Raw genomic sequence first — 25,622 nt, 5'->3', positions numbered from 1 at the left:
TCCCCTCCCAACCAAACCCCCACCCGCACTCATGATCTGTGTTGAGGATGTGTGCCAGCTCTTCCAGAAACAGAAGACCAGGGGCCTCACCAGGGGCCTCAGTCGTTACTATGGGCAAATTTGTGCGTACACACAAATGGGACTTTTAAGCCCTGACGTTTGTCTCAGAGACCAGTGTAGAACCTGGGTAACCCCTGAATTTAGACACCGACTGGCTAACACTGATGTCTTTGCAGGCCTGGGTGATTGTTTGTTGCAAGAGGTAGACAATAGATGCTAGGAGGAAGGAATTACAAATAACCATCATGTTTTGCTGCTGACTGTCAGACAATCTTGAGGGCTAAAAAATCCCATGGGTGTTTAGGCACAAATTTGCCCATAGTAATGATTGATATATGAGGCCCCAGGAAGGCACCAGGCCCGGATGGCATGTCACCCTGGTCTGTGCTGACCAACTGCCCAACCATTTTTACACTCATCTTCGACAGATCACTGGAGCTGTGTGAAGTCGGTTACACTTTAGTTTAGGGGGCCTGAGGGGGTTGGAAATTACCTAGTTATAAGGTGGTAATTATCACGTAATGTCTTAGAAATAAGGTTGAAATTACTTCAACCTTATTACCAGGGACACACGCAAGGGTCCTGTTTGTGGACTTCAGCTCAGCGTTGAATGCCATCATCCCAGATATCCTCCACTCCAAACTTACCCAGCTCACTGTACCAGCCCCCATCTGCCAGTGATTAAAAACTTCCTGACAGACAGCAGGCAACTGGTGAAACTGGGGGACATTACATCCAGCACCTGGACAATCAGTACTGGCGCCCCCCAGAGATGTGTGCTGTCCCCTCTACTCTTCTCCCTCTACACAAATGATTGCACCTCAGGTGACCCGTCTGTTAAACGCCTGAAGTTTGAGGACGACACAACCATCATTGGCCTTATCCAGGATGGTGAGGAGTCTGCATATAGGTTGTTTGCATATGACATCACGAACTACAGATGGAGGACAGGAAGTGATTTTCTACATAGGAGGTACTACCACAAACTTTCAAAATGCCTATGTTTGGCATCATTAACTGAGAAACCACAACGAGTTTTTTTTGAGTACCAAAAGTTGTCGTTCATGAGGGGGGGAAAAATGCAAGAAATTGACCGGAAATGCCAGAAAAAATGGCTTGCGAACCATCATCTGCGGTCGGGAGGAGTGGAGTCGGATAACGCATGTGTGTGCAGTGACCACTTTGTCAAAAAAAAAAATTTACTCTTCATAACATAAGGATCATGTCCAACATATCTTACTTTCTGTTTATACCTTTCTCTCATAATATTGTCTAAACTAGCACAGTTTGGGCTAAACTAGCTCCATCTCATCCATTCTGCTTTTCACTTTCTGCCCTCCATCTGAATCAACTAGCTCAAGCTCGTCCATTCTGCTTTTCACTTCCTGCCCTCCATCTGAATCTCGCACGTCATCAGAATCACGTGACTGCAAACAAACTATAGACGGGAGGTTGATCAGCAGGCCCTCTGGTGCAGCCATAACAAACTGGAGCTGAATACGTCCAAAACTGTGGGGATGACGATGGACTTCAGGAGGAGCCCCCCATCACCATACTCAACAGCACAGTGTCTATGGTGAAAGCCTACAGATTTCTGGGTTTCACAATCTCCCAGGACCTAAGGTGGCATCCAATATAGACACAATTTTCAAAAAGGCCCAGCAGAGGATGTACTTTCTCTGCCAGCTCAGGAAATTCAATATGCCCCAGGAACTGCTGATTCAGTTCCACACTGCAATAATCCAGTCTGTCCTCTGTACAGCCATCACTGTTTGGTTTGGATAGACCACCAAACAGGACAGGGACAGACTACAATGGACAGTTAAGTCTGCTGAGAAAATCATTGGTGCCAACCTGTCCTCCATTCAGGACTTATACACCTCCAGACTCAGGAAACGGGCAGGCAACATCACTGTAGACTCATCACACCCTGGTCACAACCTTTTCCAACTCCTCCCCTCTGGTAGGTGCTACAGAGCACTGTACCCAGAAACAAACGGATATTACATGGGCTGTCATTCAAATGAACGCTTAACATTATCAAATAAATCAACCATGTTGTATATACTGTACTGTACATGTTGTATATACTGTACTGTACATGTTGTATATACTGTACTGTACCTGTTGTATATACTGTACTGTACATGTTGTATATACTGTACTGTACGTGTTGTATATACTGTACTGTACGTGTTGTATATACTGTACTGTACCTGTTGTATATACTGTACTGTACCTGTTGTATATACTGTACTGTACCTGTTGTATATACTGTACTGTACATTGTAGGTATACTGGTACACTCTGTCATGTCCATCTACCTCAGGCATGTATGTCAGCAACCTGCTAACATGTATTTCAGCATCTCTGATATATTCTCTGCACCACTGCACCTTATCACCTCTTATTTCACCTGGATAAGTCAGTCCTTGTGTATATGTGTGCAGATTGTTGTGTTGCAGTGTTGTTATTCTATGTTAAGTACACTGAGAGAACCATGAAACCAGAGTCACATTCCATGTGGTGCAAACCTACATGGCCAACAAACATGATTCTGATTTGGGAAAGTTTGCAATCACAATATGGTCAGATGGCGACAGATGTACTCTTAGGCCCCCCTGTCAAAGCCAGGAAGACACCCAAACAGTGCACCAAGCCACTGAAGACAGGAGGACAACAAGCTGCCTAAGTGTAATCTAGTGGTGGTTACGAAAATGTTTGCATATGAAATTGGTGGTTGGTTTGGGTCGTTATGCCACTGTATTGTTTATAAGGAGGGGATACCTGCAGTCAGGTGAGACTGAAGAGTCTCACCTGACTTAGATGATGATGATGTTTCTCCCAGTAGACGTGTCCACATGAGCTGATTCACCTTCTGTGACGTGGAAGTAAACCAACACTGGTTTACTTCCACTTTGATTTGATTTGATTTTCCACTATGAAGCAGCCTCTGATTTTATTACAGCACAGTCTCTGTGTGCGTGTATGAGTGTGTGTGTGTGTGTGTGTGCGTGTGTGTGAGTGTGTGTGTGTGTGTGTGTGTGAGTGTGTATGAGTGTGTGAGCTGTGTGTGTGTGAGCTGTGTGTGTGTGTGTGAGTGTGTGAGCTGTGTGTGTGTGTGTGTGTGTGAGTGTGTGAGCTGTGTGTGTGTGTGTGTGTGTGAGCTGTGTGTGTGTGTGTGTGTGTGTGTGTGTGTGTGTGTGTGTGTGTGTGTGTGTGTATGAGTGTGTGTGTGTGTGTGTGTGAGTGTGTGAGCTGTGTGTGTGTGTGTGAGCTGTGTGTGTGAGCTGTGTGTGTGTGTGTGTGTGTGTGTGTGTGAGTGTGTGAGCTGTGTGTGTGGACCACGGCTTTTGCACTTGGATGTACGCAAGAAGATGTCAGGAAGTCCTACAGGAAGAGCTGAACGTTATTCAGGGTGCATCAGTCTCTTTATCAGAATGAAGAGAGGCTGTGCACACTTATGCAACCAGGTTATTGTAAGTCATGTATTTTTCTTCCTTAAAATGTTTGGTTTATTTCCACTTTATTTTATAGGCTGCAGTTTCATATTAACAGTGGAACAGTTGTGACATGATTTATCTTGGTTTACTTGTTACATCACAAAAAGCTGCCATGTTAACAGGGTTTGTAGTTTCTATAACCACTGTATCTAATAAGCTAAGTAGGGAGGTGGCGAGTATTGGGCCACATGTCCTACTTGCTAAAAGGAATGCAAAGCGGTGCAGTGGCCTCTCGCTTCCTGGTGTAGTGATTGCCGCGGGTCCATCAGCACCTTAGCATATGGCCGTTTTTATGCAAATGTGTCCGCAGCAGCACCTTCCCGTGGTACCTCCTGTTTTCACAAAGTCTGCTGCGGGGGCGACCGGGTTCCCGGCTGTATAACGAGGTGGGTCGATTGGACTCATTAGCCTTGGTTGGCAGCCAGTCTAGGAGGACAACTATGATTTCAAACCCGGGTAGATGAAGCTCGTTAGCCTTGTCAGGCCGCTCATCTAGGAGAAGGACAACTCTGATTTCAGACCCGGGTAGATGCAGCTCGTTAGCCTGTTCAGGCAGTTCATCTCGGAGAAGGACAACTCTGATTTCAGACCCGGGTAGATGCAGCTCGTTAGCCTTGTCAGGCAGCTCATCTAGGAGAAGTACAACTCTGATTTCAAACCCGGTTAGATGCAGCTCGTTAGCCTTGTTAGGCAGCTCATCTAGGAGAAGTACAACTCTGATTTCAGACCCGGGTAGATGCAGCTCGTTAGCCTGTTCAGGCAGTTCATCTCGGAGAAGGACAACTCTGATTTCAGACCCGGGTAGATGCAGCTCGTTAGCCTTGTCAGGCAGCTCATCTAGGAGAAGTACAACTCTGATTTCAAACCCGGTTAGATGCAGCTCGTTAGCCTTGTTAGGCAGCTCATCTAGGAGAAGGACCACTCTGATTTAAAACCTCCGCTGCCTTGCAGGTATACTCGTCTACAGGAAAGGCTTTGGGAAAAACCCTGAGTAAAAATCTGCATACGTCTCCATTGCCAGTCGCTAGTCTTGCCACTGGTAGTAGGTGGTCTCGGACGAGAGAGTGGGGTTGATGATGCGCAACTCTTCCTCACTTTAATTATTGCACAAGTCATCAGTCATCCATCACAGGATGACTAGATGGTCCTCGTCACTGCAACGGACGAATAACAAATAACCTATTAAGCTACTATAGAAACCCTACTTCAACAGTGCTTATCCAGCTAGCTACCCATCCTCCGAGCTGCAGACCCACCCATCCTCCGAGCTACAGAACCACCTTCTACTAACCCATCCACCGAGCTGCAGAACCAACTTCTACCCACCCATCCTCCGAGCTGCAGAACCACCTTCTCCCCACCGATCCTCCAAGCTGCAGAACCAACTTCTACCCACCGATCCTCCGAGCTGCAGAACCACCTTCTCCCCACCGATCCTCCGAGCTGGAGAACTACCTTCTACCCACCCATCCTCCAGGCTACAGAACCACCTTCTCCCCACCGATCCTCCGAGCTGGAGAACCACCTTCTACCCACCCATCCTCCAGGCTACAGAACCACCTTCTACCCACCCATCCTCCGAGCAGCAGAACCACCTTTACCCACCCATCCTCCGAGCTGCAGAACCACATTCTACCCGCCCATCCTACGAGCTATAGAACCACCTAGCTGCCTACCTTATCAACAGGTCTATAAGTAACTCAATGTTTTCTCACCCTTGCCAAGACTTCAAACTCAGGAGCAAAGTGTTGACAGGGTCCACACCAGGGAGCATAGAAGTCAATGACCCAGTGCTCCTGACTGGACAAAACCAGTGATCTGAAGGAGTCTGGGGTTAGGTCCACTGATGCCCTGGGGAGAGAGCTGGAGAGAGAGACAGACAGACAATCACATATACAGCCAGTCAGACAGAAATTCAAATGATCAAAACCAGTCATTCAGGGAACTAAATGACTCGTAGAGCTGTGCAGACACAGACATGGACAGATGTAAACATACCAATGCTTTGTCCTCACCAGGCTTGTCTGGTCAGCAGCACACCCTGCACGTGTCTCTACAAACATACCAACACTGTCTACACCAGGCTTGTCTCATCAGCAACATGCCCTTATACAGATCACTTTGGACACAGTTGAATAAGGTACATACTTGGATCCGGCCACTTCCACCGAGTTGACTGATTCACTGCCAACTGTTTCCAGCTTCCGCCTTCGTGAGCAGCAGCTTCATGAGATTGACAACTTTTATTTTCTTACTATTTCTTCTCTATATTCTGCCCTAACCTCTTCGTTTTGTTCTGATTTAGTTATTTTCTGTGTTAGTTCACTTATCGCTAGATTCTGTAGTTTTCTTTCTTACACAAATCTTGTGTTTAGAAGGCAGCTTCTCGTTCCTAGTTTGTTGCTAGCTTCAAGCTTAGCCTAACTTAGCGGTTAGCTCTATCACATTCGCAGTCAAAGCAGCCTCGTTAAGGTAGTCCGCGGTGGTGTAGCGGTCTAAGCATCGGCTTAGTGTCGATATAGCTGCCCACTGGGGACTGGGGTTCGCGTCCCGGTCTCGTCAGATCCGACTATGGCCGGACTCGATGAAGCAGCAATAATTGGCAGCGCTGTCTTCGGGAGGGGGGCGGAGTCGGCTTGTGTTCATCACAAGAATGCGGCTCTGTGTGTGTGTCGGAAAAAGCAGTGGTTCGGCCTGGATTCACCTTGTCACGAAAGTGGCGAGGCGTCTCCTTCGAGACTGCTGGCCGGAGAGATGTAGTTGGCAAACGCATGCAGTACGAGGGTGGGTGATTGAAATAAAATAGGGATTGATTGGCCACTAAATTGGGAGAAAAAGGGAAAAATCAGAAATGAATTTATAAAAAGCAGCCTCGTTAAATCAATGGTTTGTGGTGACTGCTCCGTAGTTACAGATAGGTTGTCTCTACTAGAGAGACATGCCCATGAGTTAGAGCGCCTGCTTTCTGCTAGGATTACGTTAGATGCGACGGGCACTCCAGATAGCCTTAGCCCCAGGCCTGACAGCAGACCTGCTATTGTTAGCACTAGCTCAGCTTCGTCGGCAGATGCGGCGGAGTTTGTCTCTGTTTACCGGCGTGGGAAGGCTCGAAAGAGCAAGCCACTGGTCGTGTGGCCTGGTCTGCAGTCACCTTTCCTGACTGCAAACCGGTTTCACCACTCACTGGCCCTGTTGGTAGTCCTACCGGCCAGCGTGCTTCTCCCGCTCCTGTCGACAGAGTAAAGCAACGCACACTAGTGATAGCAGACTCCATTACCCGCAATGTTAGATTAGCTCCGCCAGCCTTGGTTCACTGTTTACCCGGAGGCCAGAGTTTCCGACATAGAGGCTAATCTTAGGGTGCTGGCATCACGGAGGGAGAGTCAGGGAACCCAGGCACACAGCACCACTACTTTCAGCAACATTGTTATTCATGTCGGCACCAATAATGCTAGGATGAAGCAATCAGAGATCACAAAAGCCAGCCTAGTCAGAATGCTTGAGTTTGCCAGAAAGATGTGTCGGCATCGATTAATTGTCTCTGGTCCCTTACCTGTAAGGGGTAATGATGAGATGTACAAAAGGCTCACCTCAATGAACCGCTGGCTGGCTCGTTAATGTAATGAGCAGGGATTCGGCTTTGTTGATAAATGGCCTTCTTTCTGGGGTATTATAGTATAGATTATAGCATATACAATATGACTAATTGATGACTTAAGTGATTGTGACGAATGACTATTGCAAGCTGTTCTCTTCTCTCACATGTCTTTTCTCTCTCTCTGAATGATATCTTCTCCTTTCTCTTCTGTGTGTGAATGGTGTCATGTGAGTCTCCCTTGTGTGCATGTGCAGTCGGTTCTCCTCCCAGGTCTCCGTGGTGATGGCGGTCGCCACTTGGACGCTGCTTGGCATTCCCTAATCACATTTTCTTTTTATATATCTTATAAATCCATCCATCCATCCATTAACTGAACCGCTTATCCTGCTCTCAGGGTCGTGGGGATGCTGGAGCCTATTCCAGCAGTCATTGGGCAGCAGGCAAGGAGACACCCTGGACAGGCCGCCAGGCCATCACAGGGTCTACACAGACATACACACCATTCATACCTAGGGACAATTTAGTACGACCAATTCACCTGACTTACATGTCTTTGCACTGTGGGAGGAAACCGGAGCCCCCAGAGGAAACTCACGCAGACATGGGGAAAACATGCAAACTCCACACAGAGGATATTCAAAGGAGTTGAATAAAGTGCAACTGGACTTGGTATATATCCGTGAAGACGTTTCGCCTCTAATCCAAGAGGCTTCCTCAGTTCGTGCCTTTCTGACTAGACCGAGCTAGTCTGACTGGCTGGTGATGAGACTCAGTATTTATCCTCTAGGGGCTGTTGTCAGAGCTATTGATATGCGTGGCTCTTTGTGATCAGATGTTTACCAATGCCCGTCGCTAACAGAGCCTTAGATATGCGTGGCTCTTTGTGTACCGATGTTATGGCCGCACCCGTTGTTATTGGAGCTATTGATATGCGTGGCTCTCCTGTGCTCCGATTTCAAGCCGGGCCCATCGCCATCGGAGCTATTGATTTGCATTTGTTTAGCAGCGACGGTCGTTGGGGGTGTTACTTTCGACTTCATTGTTCAGTGGTCACGAGAGTCATTGGAGCCGTTAGTGAGCGACTGTTGTTCTTGGAGGCTAGGCTTCTTGAGTCTCCTGGGCAGAGATGAAAGGACGGCATTGTAAGTGGGAGATAGGTGGTGTCGCAGACCTCCTCCTCTGTTGAGGGATGGTTTTTCCAGTTTCGCGTAGATGGCTTCCTTCACCCCTTTTTCAAACCATCTATCTTCTCTGTCCAAATTGTGTACGTTGCTGTCCTCGAAGGAGTGTGTCTTCTCCTTTAGGTGTAGATAGACTGCTGAGTCTTGTCCTGAGGAGTTTGACCTTCTGTGTTGGGCCATCCGTTTGTGTCGTGGTTGTTTGGTTTCTCCTATGTATAGGTCAGTGCAATCCTCATTGCATTGTACGGCATACGCCAGATTGCTTTTCCGGGTGTGTGGTACACGGTCTTTGGGATGAACCAGTCTTTGTGGGAGTGTGTTGCTGGGTTTGAAGTATACCGGGATGCGGTGTTTGTTGAAAATTCTCCTGAGTTTCTCGGAGACCCCAGAAACATACGGGATGACTGTGCTCTTCCTTCTGTTCCTTTTCTCCTCATCGCTCACCCGGTTGGTCTTTCTGGAACGTGTTGCAGTCTTCACAAAGGTCCAACTGGGGTAGCCGCAGGTTTTTAAAGCTCCCCTCAGGTGTTTGTGTTCTTCTCGTTGGGCCTGAGTGCTGCTGGGCACATTGTCAGCTCTGTGTTGCAGAGTTCTGATGACACTCAGTTTGTGTTCCAGCGGATGGTGTGAGTCGAAAAGTAGATATTGGTCTGTGTGTATAGGTTTCCTGTAAACCCCAATGTGGAGGCTCTTGTCTTCCCCAATGTGGATGTCACAGTCCAAGAAGGGCAAACTGTTGTTCTTTACGTCTTCCCTTGTGAACTTAATGTTCTTGTCCACTGAGTTGATGTGTGTGGTAAACGCTTGCACCTCTTGTGTTTGGATTTTGACCCATGTGTCGTCCACATACCTGAACCAGTGGCTCGGAGGTGTTCCTCTGAAGGAGTTCAGGGCCCTGTGTTCTACCTCTTCCATATATAAGTTGGCCACAATGGGCGATACTGGTGAGCCCATAGCACAGCCGTGTTTCTGTTGGTAAAACTGGCCCCTGAATTGGAAATATGTAGTGTTCAGGCAAAGGTCCAGTAGTTGGCAAATCTGGTCTGGGCTGAGGTTGGTCCTATTGTGGAGAGTGTCGTCCCGTAGCAAACGTTGCCTCACAGTTTCCAAAGCCTCCATGGTTGGGATGCAGGTGAATATCAAGGTCACGTCGTAGGATACCATGGTTTCATCCGGTTCCAGTTTTACGCCTTGGACCTTGTCCATGAAGTCAATGGAGTTTTGGATATGGTGAGGTGTTTCGTCCACTAAAGGGGTCAAGATGTTGGCTATATGTTTGGCAATGTTGTACATGACCAAGTTTATGCTACTGACGATGGGCCTGAGGGGGGTTCCATCTTTATAGATCTTAGGGAGTCCATATATGCATGGAATGTTGTCTTGTGGGTAGAGACGGTGGTATTGTATCCGATCAATGGTTCCTCTTTTCTGTAGTTTCTGTAGGTACTCTATTATTCTCCTCTTGTAACCACTAGTTGGATCACGTCTCAGAGGTTCATAGGTGTCGGTGTCGCTGAGTAATGACGTGATCTTGGCATGGTAGTCTGTTGTGTTGAGGATAACCGTGCATCTCCCCTCATCTGCTGGAAGGATAGTGATGTTTTCGTCCTTGCTCAGGGCTGTCACGGCTTTCCTTTCCTCCATGGTTAGGTTGGAAGGAGGGAGTTCCGCATTGGACAGAACTGCTGATACCTTTAACCTAAGCTGTTCCGCCTCGGTTTCCGTTAGCTTGTTTTTCCTTATGGCTCACTCTGTGGATGTGATGAGGTCAACTATAGGTAGTTGTTTGGGTGGCATGGCGAAGTTCAGTCCTTTGGCTAAGACCTCCTTCTCTGATTGTGAAAGTACCTTGTCCGACAGATTTTTGATCCATCTGTTCTGCGTTCCGTTTTGTGTGGGATGTTCTGTCTTTTGTCTCCAGGTAAGTATATCTGCTTGGCTAGTGTTGCTGGTTCGTCGCTGTAAGTTTTGAAACTTCCTTGTGTACCTTTCTTTGGTTTTGTGGTGTTGAGATAGTTGGGCTTTCTTGGTGAAATCAGTAATCCTCTCCAAGACTGCACCAGGCAAGTGGGATGTTATTTGCTGGAGTAGTTGATCAGATTTTTCCTTCAGCCCTTCAATAGTGAAATGTACCTGTCTCACTCTTTCACTCAGGAGTTGATTCTGTGCCTTCTCTATGATTCTGTCTGCTCTATGTCCTTTCATTGTGGTACACAGGCGCAGGCTAGTGGGTATGAGCCTGTGTTGTCTGCCTCTCAGATTGAATCGCAAGTGGTTTCTGTAGTCTGCAATCTTCCGAGCCATCCTTTCATATTCCCTCACCTTTTTAAGGGTGTCAAACCCAAATTGTTCCGCAACATGTCTGTGAATGTTCTCATTCATCTAGGTCATGGTTATCCAAAGGAGTTGAATCAAGTGCAACTGGACTTGGTATATATCCTTGAACACGTTTCGCTTCTCATCCAAGAGGAAGCCTCTTGGATGAGAGGCGATGGATGAGAACCTGGATGAATGAGAACATTCACAGACACACAGAGGATGACCCGGGATGACCACCAAAGTTGGACTACCCTGGGGCTTGAACCCAGGACCTTCTTGCTGTTAGGCGACCGTGCTAATCACTGCACCACCATGCCGCCTCTCTTATAAATCCATATAATTTGTTTTGTACATGATGATGCTGGTCGCATGGCTTGGGTCCTGGACTGTTCTGATGGCGTCTGGACACTGCTTGGCATCCTGCGCATCATATTATTAATAATGTTTATAAGTCAATTATAATTCTGTTTATCCTCTTTCAATGTTGTATTGTGTAAATTGTGTAAACACAACATCCATTGCACGTTGTCCGTCTTGGGAGAGAGATCCCTCCTCTGTTGCTCTCCCTGAGGTTTCTTCCTATTTTTTCTCCCTGTTAAAGGTTTTTTTTAGGGAGTTGTTCCTTATCCGATGAGAGGGCCTACGGACAGGATGTTGTGTTGCTGTTAAGCCCGCTGAGGCAAATGTGTAATTTGTGATATTGGGCTATACAAATAAAATTGACTTGACTTGACTTGACTTACTATAATGTTGTCGCCATAACTCAGCAATATTGTCCGTACCGGAGATACCAGTTTAACAGACGGGATACCTGAGGTGCAGTCATTTGTGGGGAAGGAGGAGAGTAGAGGAGAGAGCACACATCATTGGGGGGTGCCAGTGCTGATTGTCCGGGTGCTAGATGTGATTTTCCCAAGCCTCACCAGCTGCCTCCTGTCTGTCAGAAGTTTTTAATCCGCTGGCAGATGGGGACTGGTACAGTGAGCTTGGTGAGTTTGGAGTGGAGGATATCTGGGACGATGGTGTTAAAGGCTGAGCTGAAGTAAAAAAACAGGACCTGTCATGTATCTGGAAAAACCCAAGAGCAGACGGGACAACCAGGTAAGGAAAAAATCAAGTCTTTATTGAAGTGGCAGATCCCAGGAGTAGAATAGGAGTTGGCTCAGTGGCAGGGAGACTGGCAGGCTGAAGTCCATGAAGAGCAGAGAGCAAAAAGTCAGACAGGCAGGCAAAAATGCAAAAACTATGGACATCAGAGAATGCAGGCTAGGACTGGGACTGGACGTGCAATATCCTTTAGGCAACAAACCATGAATGGCCACGTTTCAGCAAAGACTGGTCCACAGTGGAGGCTTCTTAAAGGTGAGGGTGATTGCCAGCAGGTGTGTTGATTGAAACCATGGACAGGTGTGCCAGAGTGAAGAAGGAGGAGGAGGAGTGAGCAGGTGTCAAGAGAGAAGGGTTGTGACAGGACCCTTCCATGTGTGTCCCTGGGGCATTGAGGTGTTGAAAGATGTAGTGCAATTCCATGATAACTGCCTCCTCCACTGAACTCTTTGCTTGGTAGGCAAACTTCAGGGGGTCGAGCAGGGGGATGGTGATTTCCTTCAGGGGGGCCAACACCAGTCTCTTGAAGAATTTAATGACCACAGACTTGACGGCAATGGGCCTGTAGTCATTAAATACTGTGACACGGGGTTTCTTGGGGACCGGGATGATAGTGGAGCTCTTGAAGCAGGAGGAGACTTCACACAGCTCCAGTGATCTGTTGAAGATCAGTGTGAAAATGAGGGCCAGCTGGTCAGCACAGACTTTCAGACAGGAGGGTGACATACCATGTGGTCCCGTTGCCTTCCTGGTCTTCTGTCTTTGGAAAAGCTGGCGCATGTCCTCAATACCGATCCTGAGTTCGGGTGGGGGTTGGTGGGGAGGGGAGAGGGGCTGGCAGGGGATGCAGCTGGTTGTGTGTTGTGGCCAGAGAGTGTGAGGGGTGTGAAAGTTTGTCTATCAAACCTGCAGTAAAATCCATTTAGATTGTCAGCCAGTTGGTGGTTCTCTGCAGTGTGGGGGGATGGTCTCCTGTAGCGGGTAATGTCTTTCAACCCTCTCCAGACTGATGCTGGGTCATTGGCACAAAACCTGTTTCTCAGCTTTTCAGAGCTGAAAAGCAGGTCAGAGATTTTGCCACTCTGATCTCCTTTGGGGGTGTGTTTCTGGCTTTGTTATACTGGATCCTATCTCCACTCCTGTAGGCTTCCTCTTTGGCCTGACAGAGCTGCCTAAGTTTTGCTGTGAACCAGGGCTTGTTCTTGTTGAAGGTACAGAAAGTTTTGGTGGGCACACACATGTCTTCCCAAAAGCTGATGTAAGATGTCACAGTCTCAGTAAATTCACCCAGGTCTGTAGATGCAGCCTCAAAACACTCCAATCAGTACAGTCCAGGCAGGCCTGGAGCTCCAGTTTTGACTCATTGGTCCATTTCCTCAGTTTTAACCACAGGCTTTGCAGATTTTAGTTTCTGCCTGTAGGTTGGGGTAAGATGAATCACGAGTGATCAGAGCAAACAAATGATGCTATGGCGAACATTGTACACATAAAAACAGGGTTAACGGTATGTCGCAAAAAGAAATAAAACAAGACACTAAAGACATGCCATTGAAGAAAAAAAAAAGAACCAAAGCATCATGAAAATTAATTAAAATAACAGATGTTGATCTATATACATTCTTTTTTTCTTCTTCACGCTCTTAACATTTTTCATGGACTTCAAAAAGCTGATAGTCATTTGAAAAAACTAGTAAAATTAGGTTTGATCCCTTTCCATTTGCAAATGTAAATATATTTACCCAATAAACCTATCAAGTTAAATAAATCAGAATTGCTCCCTTTAGTCGACTGCTTAACGCAGTCACCCTTGTTGCGGGAGACCTGGGTTCGAGTCTTGGCTGCAGTGGTTCCCAGCTGCCCCCTGAATTCACTAAAGTATTAAATTTGCCCTGTGATGGCCTGGTCGCCTGCTGGGATAGCTCCAGCATCCCCACCACCTTGAGAGCAGGATAAGCGGTTTGGATAATGGATGGATGGATGGATGCTTCCATGTAAAGGAGAACATTAATGAGTTGAAAGATGGTACATCAGACATGTCATGTCAACAGGAAGTAGTTACCAGTGGTATCCAGCTATAAGCGGATAACGCTGGTAATCACATGTTCTTTGGATATTTCACTGGTTACTCGGCTACTGGTGATGTAAACGAGCAGCGTCCTGTTTCATAGTTTAATAGTTGCCCCTACTCCGTGTAGCTTCATTCTGAAGAGCCACTACCCTACTGAGTGCACTCTGAAACAAGGGCTAGGGCTAAAGGGGTAGTAACAGGACAGAGCCTTGGTCTGGCAAACTATAACCACACACCTGCCAGCTTGTGTGTCTAGCAGACTATAACCATACACCTGACAAGTTGTGTGTCTAGCAGACTATAACCACACACCTGCCAGCAGACTATAACCACACACCTGCCAGCTTGTGTGTCTAGCAGACTATAATCATACACCTGCCAGCAGACTATAACCCCACACCTGCCAGCAGACTATAACCACACACCAGACAAGTTGTGTGTCTAGCAGACTATAACCACACACCTGCCAGCAGACTATAACCATACACCTGCCAACAGACTATAATCATACACCTGACAAGTTGTGTGTCTAGCAGACTATAACCATACTCCTGCCAGCAGACTATAACCACACACCTACCAGCTTGTGTGTCTAGCAGACTATAACCACACCTGCCAGCTTGTGTGTCTAGCAGACTATAACCACACACCTGCCAGCTTGTGTGTCTAGCAGACTATAACCATACACCTGACAAGTTGTGTGTCTAGCAGACTATAACCATGCACCTGACAGCTTGTGTGTCTAGCAGACTATAACCATACACCTGACAAGTTGTGTGTCTAGCAGACTATAACCATATACCTGACAGCTTGTGTGTCCACCAGACTATAACCATACAACTGACAGCTTGTGTGTCTCTTACCTTAATGCCCACACCCTCAGTGACTGGGCGTCTCTATGCCAACCATTATAGCTCCTAGACAGAGATGGCAGGAAGAAAGGCAGATAGGGGCAGACAAACAGGGACGGATGGGCAGAAAGACAAGCAGACAGACCATATACAGAAAAGTTAAATACAAGCGTTCTTCTTTATCTTGATGTTGAAACACAGTCTGATCAAATGAACGTAAAGCTTTATTTGATTTTATTTAAAAATAATAATGTTAACTTTTATTTTGCATATTTATGCTGATATGTCTTTATGCATGCTGATAATCCAGGTAATCCAGATGATTTATACTGCAACCTGGTATCACACCAAAGCGTGTAATACACCCGCCGGGCCAACGTGTCAGTGTCACGGTTTGCCTCGCTCAGGCTTGAAAAGTACACACGTGTATGAAGGTGCAGTGCCAGCAGGGGGCGATGGTTAAGAGGTGAAAGCAGGTTAGGGTTAGGGTTGGGTTAGGATTAGGATTGGGTTAGGATTAGAGTTGGGTTAGGGTTAGAGTTGGGTTGGTTTAGGGTTAGGGTTGGGGTTGGGTTGCCTTAGGGTTAGAGTTGGGGTTGGGTTGGCTTAGGGTTAGAGTTGGGTTAGGGTTAGTGTTGGGGTTGGGTTAGTGTTGGGGTTGGGTTAGAGTTGGGTTGAGGTTAGGGTTGGGTTAGGGTTAGAGTTGGGTTGGGGTTAGTGTTAGAGTTGGGTCGGGGTTGGGACAGAGTTGGGTTGGGGTTGGGGTTAGGGTTAGGGTTGGGGTTAGGGTTAGGTTAGGGGAGGGATTTTGGAAAATGCTGTATGCTTCTTTTCCTCTGTGGGGAGTTGTTGGCATTGAGTTAATCATCGCTGCCTGCTGGCACTGCACCTTCCTACACATGTGTACTTTTCATGTCCGAGCGAGGCAAACCGTGACACTGACACGTTGCTACCGACGGGTGTATTACAGGCTTTGGTGTGATACTGGGCTGTATACTGATAGTTTAAAGGGATAGTTTGCATTTACTGACATTAGGTGCTATGAGTTACCATGAGACAGTGTTCAGGACTCGAAGAAATTCCCTTAGTCAGCGACTCCCATGGTAACAGATCTGGCTACTAGTTCCAGCGAATGAGCAAAAATGAACAGCAGCAAAGAGGTCAGCTAAGAAAAACATTTTAAACCATAACAAAACGTGTAATGAAAATTTGGTAACAATTCTGAAACAAAAGCAATATTTTTGCACATTTCCAATGCCTGAGTCTCCTCTCACACCGCGAGGTATCTTGCAGCTACTTTTTTGTTGCATAACCTGTGTACAAGTAGCCTGTTTGCATATGTTCATGTATTATGCCACCATTAGATGTTTTCTAAGTGAATGCACGGAACGAAAAGATAGCGTTCGTGGTTTTTACAGGAAAGCATATCGTGTCGCCTGTCAGCAAGTTTACTTTGATTCACACTGACTGACTTCATCATTGTTGATTTGAGTTGACAAAAATGTCTATTATTATAGTAATGAAGATAAATATTTTACCAACCCCGACGGATATCTTGATATGCCTGAAAATATCTATTACTACTACTACTATCGGCTGCTCCCGTTAGGGGTCGCCACAGCGGATCATCCGTTTCCATTTCTTCCTGTCTTCTGCATCTTCCTGTCACACCAGCCACCTGCATGTCCTCCCTCGCCACCTCCATAACCCTCCTCTTTGGCCTTCCTCTTCTCCTCTTCCCTGGCAGCTCCATATTCAGCATCCTTCTCCCAATATACCCAGCATCTCTCCTCCACACATGTCCAAATCATCTCAGTCTTGCCTCTCTTGCTTTGTCTCCAAACTGTCCAACCTGAGCTGTCCCTCTAATATACTCGTTCCTAATCCTGTTCTTCTTCATCACTCCCAATGAAAATCTTCTTCAACTCTGCCACCTCCAGCTCCACCTCCTGTCTTTTCATCAGTGTCACTGTCTCCAAACCATACAACATAGCTGGTCTCACAACCACCTTGTAAACCTTCCCTTTAACTCTTGCTGGTACCTTTCTGTCACAAATCACTCCTGATACTCTTCTCCACCCACTCCACCCTGCCTGCACTCTCTTCTTCACCTCTCTCCTGCACTCCCCACTACTTTGAACAGTTGACCCCAAGTATTTAATCTCATACGCCTTCGTCACCTCTACTCCTTGCATCCTCACCATTACACTGTCTTCCCTCTTGTTCACGCACATGTATTCCATCTTTCTCCTACAGACTTTCATTCCTCTTCTCTCAAGTGCATACCTCCATCTCTCCAGGCTCTCTTCAACCTGCCCCCTACTACAGATCACAATGTTATCCGCAAACATCATAGTCCACGGAGATTCCTGCCTGATCTCGTCCGTCAACCTGTCCATCACCATTGCAAACAAGAAAGGGCTCAGAGCCGATCCTTGATGTAATCTCACCTCCACCTTGAATCCATCTGTCATTCCAACCGCACACCTCACCATTGTCACACTTCCCTCATACATATCCTGCACCACTCCTACATACTTCTCTGCCACTCCCGACTTCCTCATACAATACCACACCTCCTCTCTCAGCACCCTGTCATATGCTTTCTCTAAATCCACAGAGACACAATGTAACTCCTTCTGACCTTATCTATACTTCTCCATCAACATTCTGAAAGCAAACATCACATCTGATTTATTTGTTTTAATTTCCAAATTAATTCAGCATCTGATTCATTGTGCACTGACCATTATGTGTTGCACTATATTGTTTACAAAACTAAATTAGATAAGAGACATTACAAGCTAATTTATACAAAATGCTGACCATGATCGAAGTCCTACCTGAAATAGAAACACTTCTTGCTGGAAGTGTCATAAAGATAAACCACAAAAATAGAAACATAGGGCTTCAAATGTTGGTCCTTTCAAATGTTGACTGTAACAAGTTAGTTTTATAACCCCACCAGGACACGTGAAGGCACAGCACTCAGAGACAGTCTTGTCAGGGAAAGTCATCTCCTCACCCTAACATGGGAGGTCCATCCTAATGTCTGAATAATAACGGATTGGAAATAACACAACAATAACACACCATGATGACTGGTACCACAAAAAAATGTGGCAAAGATACTTCCGTGGTCACTGGTCCCAGAGTATAGTGCACGTGTCACATCACAATCCTATTCTTAACTGCTCACTTATGCCTCTTGCTGGTTTTGGTAAACACAACAAGCAGTGGTGGTTTGAATCAAACTGCAAATGATCTCCACTGCCTTTGCCCCAGCTTGTCTCACTCACTGCAGCAATAATGACACATGGCAGCAGTGCTATGGCTGTGGTGAAGCGGCCATATGAAACCAGAAGCCACTGTATACAGCGGTCTGAGAGCAGAATCAAGCACCGGACACATGCAAATGATGTTGTGTTAGTTTGGGAATGGTTAAGGTTTTTCTTACACGTTTTATTGTGGCTCAGAATAATTTTCTTCGCTGAGCTCATGTGCAGCTGTCCGTTGTTTTGTAGTTTTCTTAGCTGAGCTCATGTGCTGCTGCCCGTTGTTTTGCCTACACACTGGGACTAGCAGCTCAGCTTCTCACCATGGCATTTGTCAACAAAGATTCAAGTACAAGTTCAACTTTATTGTCACACTTAGAATACAACAGAATTCTTGTGTTCTGGCTCTCTCTGCCTTAACACAAGAGACACGGGGACACCCCCCCCCCAAAAAAAACAAAAAAACAAAAACAAAAAAACCCCACAAAAAACCAGACTATGTACACAGTGAATTCATACATCTTATAGACAATATACAGTACATGGTAACACAACAATGTAAGGTGCATATGGGTGCATCAGCTGTTCAGCAGCCGGGCTGCCTGTAGAAAGAAACTATTACTGAGACGGGTGGTGTGTGGTGTGATGCTCTGGTAGTGTTTTTTAGATGGAAAGAAACTATTACTGAGACGGGTGGTGTGTGGTGTGATGCTCTGGTAGTGTTTTTTAGATGGAAAGAAACTATTACTGAGACGGGTGGTGGGTGGAGTGATGCTCTGGTAGTGTTTTTTAGATGGAAAGAAACTATTACTGAGAAGGGTGGTGGGTGGTGTGATGCTCTGGTAGTGTTTTTTAGATGGAAAGAAACTATTACTGAGAAGGGTGGTGGGTGGTGTGATGCTCTGGTAGTGTTTTTTAGATGGAAAGAAACTATTACTGAGAAGGGTGGTGGGTGGTGTGATGCTCTGGTAGTGTTTTTTAGATGGAAAGAAACTATTACTGAGACGGGTGGTGGGTGGTGTGATGCTCTGGTAGTGTTTTTTAGATGGAAAGAAACTATTACTGAGAAGGGTAGTGGGTGGTGTGATGCTCTGGTAGTGATTTTTAGATGGAAAGAAACTATTACTGAGAAGGGTAGTGGGTGGTGTGATGCTCTGGTAGTGATTTTTAGATGGAAAGAAACTATTACTGAGAAGGGTGGTGGGTGGTGTGATGCTCTGGTAGTGTTTTTTAGATGGAAAGAAACTATTACTGAGACGGGTGGTGGGTGGTGTGATGCTCTGGTAGTGTTTTTTAGATGGAAAGAAACTATTACTGAGAAGGGTAGTGGGTGGTGTGATGCTCTGGTAGTGATTTTTAGATGGAAAGAAACTATTACTGAGAAGGGTAGTGGGTGGTGTGATGCTCTGGTAGTGATTTTTAGATGGAAAGAAACTACTACTGAGACAGGTGGTGGGTGGTGTGATGCTCTGGTAGTGTTTTTTAGATGGAAAGAAACTACTACTGAGGCAGGTGGTGGGTGGTGTGATGCCCTGGTAGTGTTTTTTAGATGGAAAGAAACTACTACTGAGGCAGGTGGTGGGTGGTGTGATGCCCTGGTAGTGTTTTTTAGATGGAAAGAAACTGTTACTGAGATGGGTGGTGGGTGGTGTGATGCTCTGGTAGTGTTTTTTAGCTGGAAGGAAAGTGTTAGTGAGCTGGGTGGTGGGTGGTGTGATGCTCTGGGGGTGTTTTTAGATGGAAAGAAACTATTACTGAGACGGGTGGTGGGTGGTGTGATGCTCTGGTAGTGTTTTTTAGATGGAAAGAAACTATTACTGAGACGGGTGGTGGGTGGTGTGATGCTCTGGTAGTGTTTTTTAGCTGGAAAGAAAGTGTTAGTGAGCTGGGTGGTGTGTGGTGTGATGCTCTGGGGGTTTTTTTAGATGGAAGCAGTGAGAACAGGACATGAGCAGGGTGGCTGGTGTCCTTCATGATATTTTGGCTTTACTTCTGCAGCGAGTAGTGTAAATATTATTAAGTGGTGGTAGTTCCATGTCGATGATTTTTGCTGCTGTCTTTACAGTCCTCTGCAGCAGTCTGCAGTCCTGAGCAGTCAGGTTGCCAAACCATCAACACACTACATGGTATTGACACACAAGTTCATGAGTTTTGGTCGACCAAAACTCTTGAGATGCCTCAGAAAATACAGTCTCTGCTGTGCTTCTTCAGGATGCAGTTGGTGTTGAGAGACCATGTGAGGGTGTCTGTCATGTGTAAACCATGTGTAATGTCATGAGAGACCATGTGAGGGTGTCTGTCATGTGTAAACCCAGAAATCTAAACCTGTCCACAATTTCAACAGATGACCCATTGATGGAAAAAGGAATGTGATTTCCTCTGATCTTTCTAAAGTCAACAATGATTTCTATTGTCTTATGGACATTTAGATAGCAGTTGTTGTCATGGCACCATGTGGTTAATCTTCCACTTCCCCCCTATAGGCCCTCTCATCACCAATCACTGTGGTGTCATCTGCAAATTTAATGCTGCTGTTGTCATATTTGGCAACAGTCTTGTGTAAACAGACTACGACAAGGGACTGAGACAGCAGCCCTGAGGCACGCCGGTCCTAAGACCTAATGTGGATGAGTGTGTTTAACCTATTCTCACATTCTGGAGTCTGTCTGTCAGGAAATCAATTAGCCAATTACAGACAGAGTTGCCCAGACCAAGACCTCTGAGTTTCAACGCCAGTTTGGATGGTACAATTGTAATAAAAGCAGAGCTGTAATCAATAAACAACATTCGGTATTTTTCTTTTCAAGGTGTACTAAAGCAGTCTGGAGAGCAAGTGAGATAGCGCCATCTATAGATCTATTGGAGCAGTAGACAACCTGTATTGGGTCAAGGGTAGCAGGAATGTTACAGTTAATATATATGACATGTCATTAAGAAAGGTTATGTCCATACATTGATAAAACGGTCTCATGGTAACTCATACCAGCTTAGGTGGGCAGGGAAGATTGTTGTAGACCCCTCCCACCCTGAACACCACCTTTTTAGACTCTGCTTTATGGTAAGAGGCTGAGGTCCATCAGGACCAAACATCACACCACAAAAACAGTTTATTCCTTGTTGCAGTTGGACTAATAAACAGCCCCCCAAACTAACCAACAGGCCCCTGACAAACTTACTTTTTGCTGTTTTTATTTTGTATATATATGTTTTTTTCGCATACTTATTTTATTTTTTAATTTGATTTTAGTTAACTCTGTACCAACAATGCCAAGCTAAATTCCTAGTGCATGTAATGCATATGGCAATAGAAGAATTTGATTCTGACTCCCTTCAATGTGTGTATCCATTCAATGTGTGGAGTTTATATATACCTACATTAACCATAGTATGTGCTGCACTTAAATGCAGCACATACGTACTATGCAGGTTAATTCAGTGGGAGTTTCATACAGTTACATGCAGATTAGAGTGTTTCTGGAGGTACATATATGCAGATTAGAGTGTTTGTGGGGGTACATATATGCAGATTAGAGGGTTTGTGGGGGTACATACATGCAAATTAGAATGTTTGTGGGGGTACATACATGTAGGTTCCAGTGTTTGTGGGGGTCCATACATGTAGGGTATAGTGTGTGTGGGGGTACACATATGTAATGTATAGTGTTTGTGGGGGTAGATACATGCAGATTAGAGAGTTTGTGGGGGTACATACATGTAGATTATAGTGTTTGTGGAAGTACATACATGTAGGTTATAGTGTTTGTGGGGGTACATAAATGTAGGTTATTGTGTTTGTGGGGGTACATACATGTAGTTATCTGGTCGTTGGGTAAAGTGGGGGTAAATACATGTAGGTTATAGTGTGTGTGGGGGTACATACATGTAAGGTATAGTGTGTGGGGGAGTACATACATGCAGATTAGCGTGTTTGTGGGGGTACATACATGTAGGGTATAGTGTGTGTGGAGGTACATACATGTAGCTGTCTGGTCGCTGGGTAAAGTGGGGGTACAGACGGATTTCAGGGTACGCTCTCACCCCCTGGCTCTGACAGAAAGAATGGTGCCTCTGACAATCCACTGACCCAACAAGGACCAAACCCGAGACCAGCTAGAGAGACAGGATAGACACAGACAAAACAAGAATGTAGAAAAACACAAAAAGTAAAAAAAAGTAGCAGTGTAAGTTATGTACAGTAGTCTGGATAATTGTATGCCCGCCTGGCCAGCAGGTGGAGCCATGGAGGCACCAATCTCAGTAATATGAGGCGCATAGATGACGTCATCATGCAGCGCAGGCGATTCAGAACGGTGCAAAGAAACGAAGCACATGGTTGCGTGGAGTTGAGCTCCCGAACAATACAACGGTTAATTAAATGCGATAAAGTGGAAACGTTGTAAGTACACTGTTTTGTAATTGTATGTGGATTCCGAGTATTATATACAAATGTTAGATCGAGTTTGAATGTTTGTACAAAGCTAAATGAGCTCGGTAGATTCTTGTATAATCGCCAGACTGAGCTAATAGCAGTAGCTATTGTGTTGTTATGACAACGCATGTAAAATGCCGATAATATTGTTTGTTTTCTTATTAGCGATGTGAATACCATTTGACGCATTGTAAATTGTATTCGGTAACGTTAGTATATTTCTGCGAATGCCGAGTAAATATCTACTAATCTGATGTTAAGAAAAATCTATAAGTGCGTGGTGCACGTGGTAATTGAACTAAATGGAAATGTATGTATGTTCATGCAGGTTGAACCAGCTTCATCACAGCTTCATCACAGCTTCATTACAGCTTCATCACAGCTTCATTACAGCTTCATCACAGCTCATTATAGCTTCATTACAGCTTCATCACAGCTTCATTACAGCTTCATCACAGCTCATTACAGCTTCATTACAGCTTCATCACAGCTTCATCACAGCTCATTACAGCTTCATCACAGCTCATTACAGCTTCATTACAGCTTCATCACAGCTCATTACAGCTTCATCACAGCTCATCACAGCTTCATCACAGCTCATTATAGCTTCATTACAGCTTCATCACAGCTCATTATAGCTTCATCACAGCTTCATTACAGCTTCATCACAACTCATCACAGCTCAGTACTGCACGTGTACAGCACGTGTACAGCACGTGTATGGTCCCACAGCCGTGGTCAGCATCTCGTCATTCGGCACGCTGGTGTTCAGCAAGCTGTGTGTACAGCTAGCTGTGTATCAGTCAACCAAACGACCAGCTTATGTTAGCTCATGTACAGTTTGGAAACAGCTAATGTTAGCTTGTGTACAGGAGGAAATACATTGTCAACGAACATTTGTGTCATCTCGTCATTTATGGGCTGCGTTCACAACGCCTCTAAATCTCAACAATTGCGACAGATAGTAAATCTGTGTCAGTCCAAACGTTTGTAGTTCAAACGTTTACAAGTAAAAATAAAGAATAATAAATTATAAATATAATAATAATAAATATAACAACAACAACAATAATAATAAATATAAGATAATGTAATATAATAATAATAATTATAAGTATACCAATAATAATAATAAGAAGAAGAAAGTAGAAAAACCAGTTGGGGACAGTGTGTGTGTGTGTGTGTGTGTGTGTGTGTGTGTGTGTGTGTGTGTGTGTGTGTGTTCTGTTCTCGCATGAAAAGTAACAGTGACTGGTGTGTACATGAAGTGCATGTACAACATGTACACGTACACCATATGCATGTACAGCGTGTACATGTACAGCGTGTGCATGTTCAGCGTGTGCATGTACACCGTGTAAATACATGTACACATGTACAGCGTGTACATGTACATTATTGCTGCACGGTGTACATATACAACGTGTACATGTACAGTGTGTGCATGTACAGTGTGTGCATGTACAGTGTGTACATAGAATGCAAGTTATCATGTTCACATGTAGCAGGTGTGTGTTGTACATATACAGAGTAAAATAACTTGGGTCAGGGGTATAAAATTCATATGTATGTTAATGTATGTATGCCTCATGTATACTGCATGTGTATACTGTATGTGTATACCTTATATATACTGCATGTGTTTTTTGAGTATTAGAAGAAAAGAAGGAGATCCGCTGTGGCGACCCCTAACGGGAGCAGCCAAAAGAAGTAGTAGTAGTAGAAGTAGTAGAAGTAGTAGTAGTAGAGAAGAAAAGAAGAAGAAAGCCACTTTGTTTTGTCGTCGTACAGGTTACAGGGAATGTGTTCTGCATGTAACATCCTACTGTACAGCAGCAGGGGGCAGCAGGGGGCAGCTGCAGCTCCCGGGGAATCAACCCTAACACGCATGTCTTTTTATGGTGGGAAGAAACCAGAGCACCCGGAGGAAACCCACGCACACACAGGGAGAACATGCAAACGCCACACAGAGAGGACCTAGGACGGCCTGGGGTTCGAACCCAGGACCTTGTTGCTGTGAGGCAACAGTGCTGGCAACTGGGCCACTGTGCAGCAATAATGTGTGGCACAATATAATGTGCATATGACACGTGTGTATGGTGTGTACTGCCTGTGTATATATGTGTAGTGTGTGTGTGTGGGTGTACTGTGTTGTATTTGGCGACTGTGCTGCAACTAATGATAATTTCATGATCGATTCATAAAAAGTAACCACTGTCAGTACTGAATTAATTTTCTTCTATATGATAACTGACATATTCAGATTCACCCTTCTTTTATCCCAGAAGGGCAATTCAGTTCCACAATCTGCCCAGACCATACACAAACTCACAGACAAGCGGCAATCAGTAGTATGTCAAGAAACAACAGACAGATCAGTACGTGCACAAGAGATGTAAACTGGCGCCCTCGTGTGGCCATGCATGCAGAGCCACACGAGGACCAGACGAAGGATAGCAATTCACATAAGTAAAAAGAATAGAATAAATAAATAAGTTGCATTGCACGTCACATTCCACCACTACAGTCAGTGAACGTACAGACCCACAAGCCATGTGACCAACACACAAGGTATAAACCAACTACTGTGGTGTAAAACACACAAGGTATAAACCAACTACTGTGGTGTAAAACACACAAGGTATAAACCAACTACTATGGTGTAAAACAAAATAAAGCATTCATTTAAAATGACTACCCTCGGCATTTAACAACCTGATAGCAGAAGGAATGAAGGACTTAGAGTAGCAATTTGTTTTCCTAGGGGGCACTTTATAACGCTGGCCTGACAGCATTACAGTGAATTGACTGGACAGGACGTGGTCAGATTGGTATAATTCCTTTTGCTTTCTGGGCCACACATTTCTCCCAGAGGGGGCACAAGTCTCTCTGCTGGACTCCGGTTATCCTGGAGCAGACCTGAACCAGACTGTCTAGACTGTTCCTGTCCTTCACGCACAACCCAGTAAACCAAGAAATAGAGGAACAAGTTAAGCCAGACTGTCTAGATTGGTCCTGTCCTTCACACACAATCCAGTAAACCAACAAATAGAGAATAAGTTAAACCAGACTGTTGAGGCTGTTCCTGTCCTTCACACACACCCCAGTAAACCAACAAATAGAGGAACAAGTTAAACCAGACTGTCTTGACTGTTCCTGTCCTTCACACACAACCCAGTAAACCAACAAATAGAGGAACAATTAAACCAGACTGTCTAGACTGTTCCTGTC

At 45.3% G+C, this 25,622-nt stretch overlaps 1 protein-coding gene across 2 annotated transcripts in view; it reads right to left on the bottom strand.

Moving 5' to 3' along the window:
- The window catches only part of dnajc10 (DnaJ (Hsp40) homolog, subfamily C, member 10), a 180,212-nt gene that overhangs the window by 16,411 nt on the left and 138,179 nt on the right, over window positions 1-25,622 (bottom strand). For both annotated transcript variants that reach the window (XM_056289401.1, XM_056289402.1), the window contains exons 20-22: window positions 21,939-22,072; window positions 14,700-14,753; window positions 5,279-5,426 (exon numbers count right to left, since the gene is read on the bottom strand). In XM_056289401.1, the coding sequence (XP_056145376.1) occupies window positions 5,279-5,426; window positions 14,700-14,753; window positions 21,939-22,072 (336 nt within the window). The remainder of the gene's footprint in view (window positions 1-5,278; window positions 5,427-14,699; window positions 14,754-21,938; window positions 22,073-25,622) is intronic.

Source organism: Lampris incognitus, chromosome 11, assembly GCF_029633865.1.
Source record: "Lampris incognitus isolate fLamInc1 chromosome 11, fLamInc1.hap2, whole genome shotgun sequence".
Classification (NCBI taxonomy): Eukaryota; Metazoa; Chordata; class Actinopteri; order Lampriformes; family Lampridae; genus Lampris; species Lampris incognitus.
Note: the sequence above shows the minus strand (reverse complement) of the source record. Positions and strands in the feature narration are given on the sequence as shown.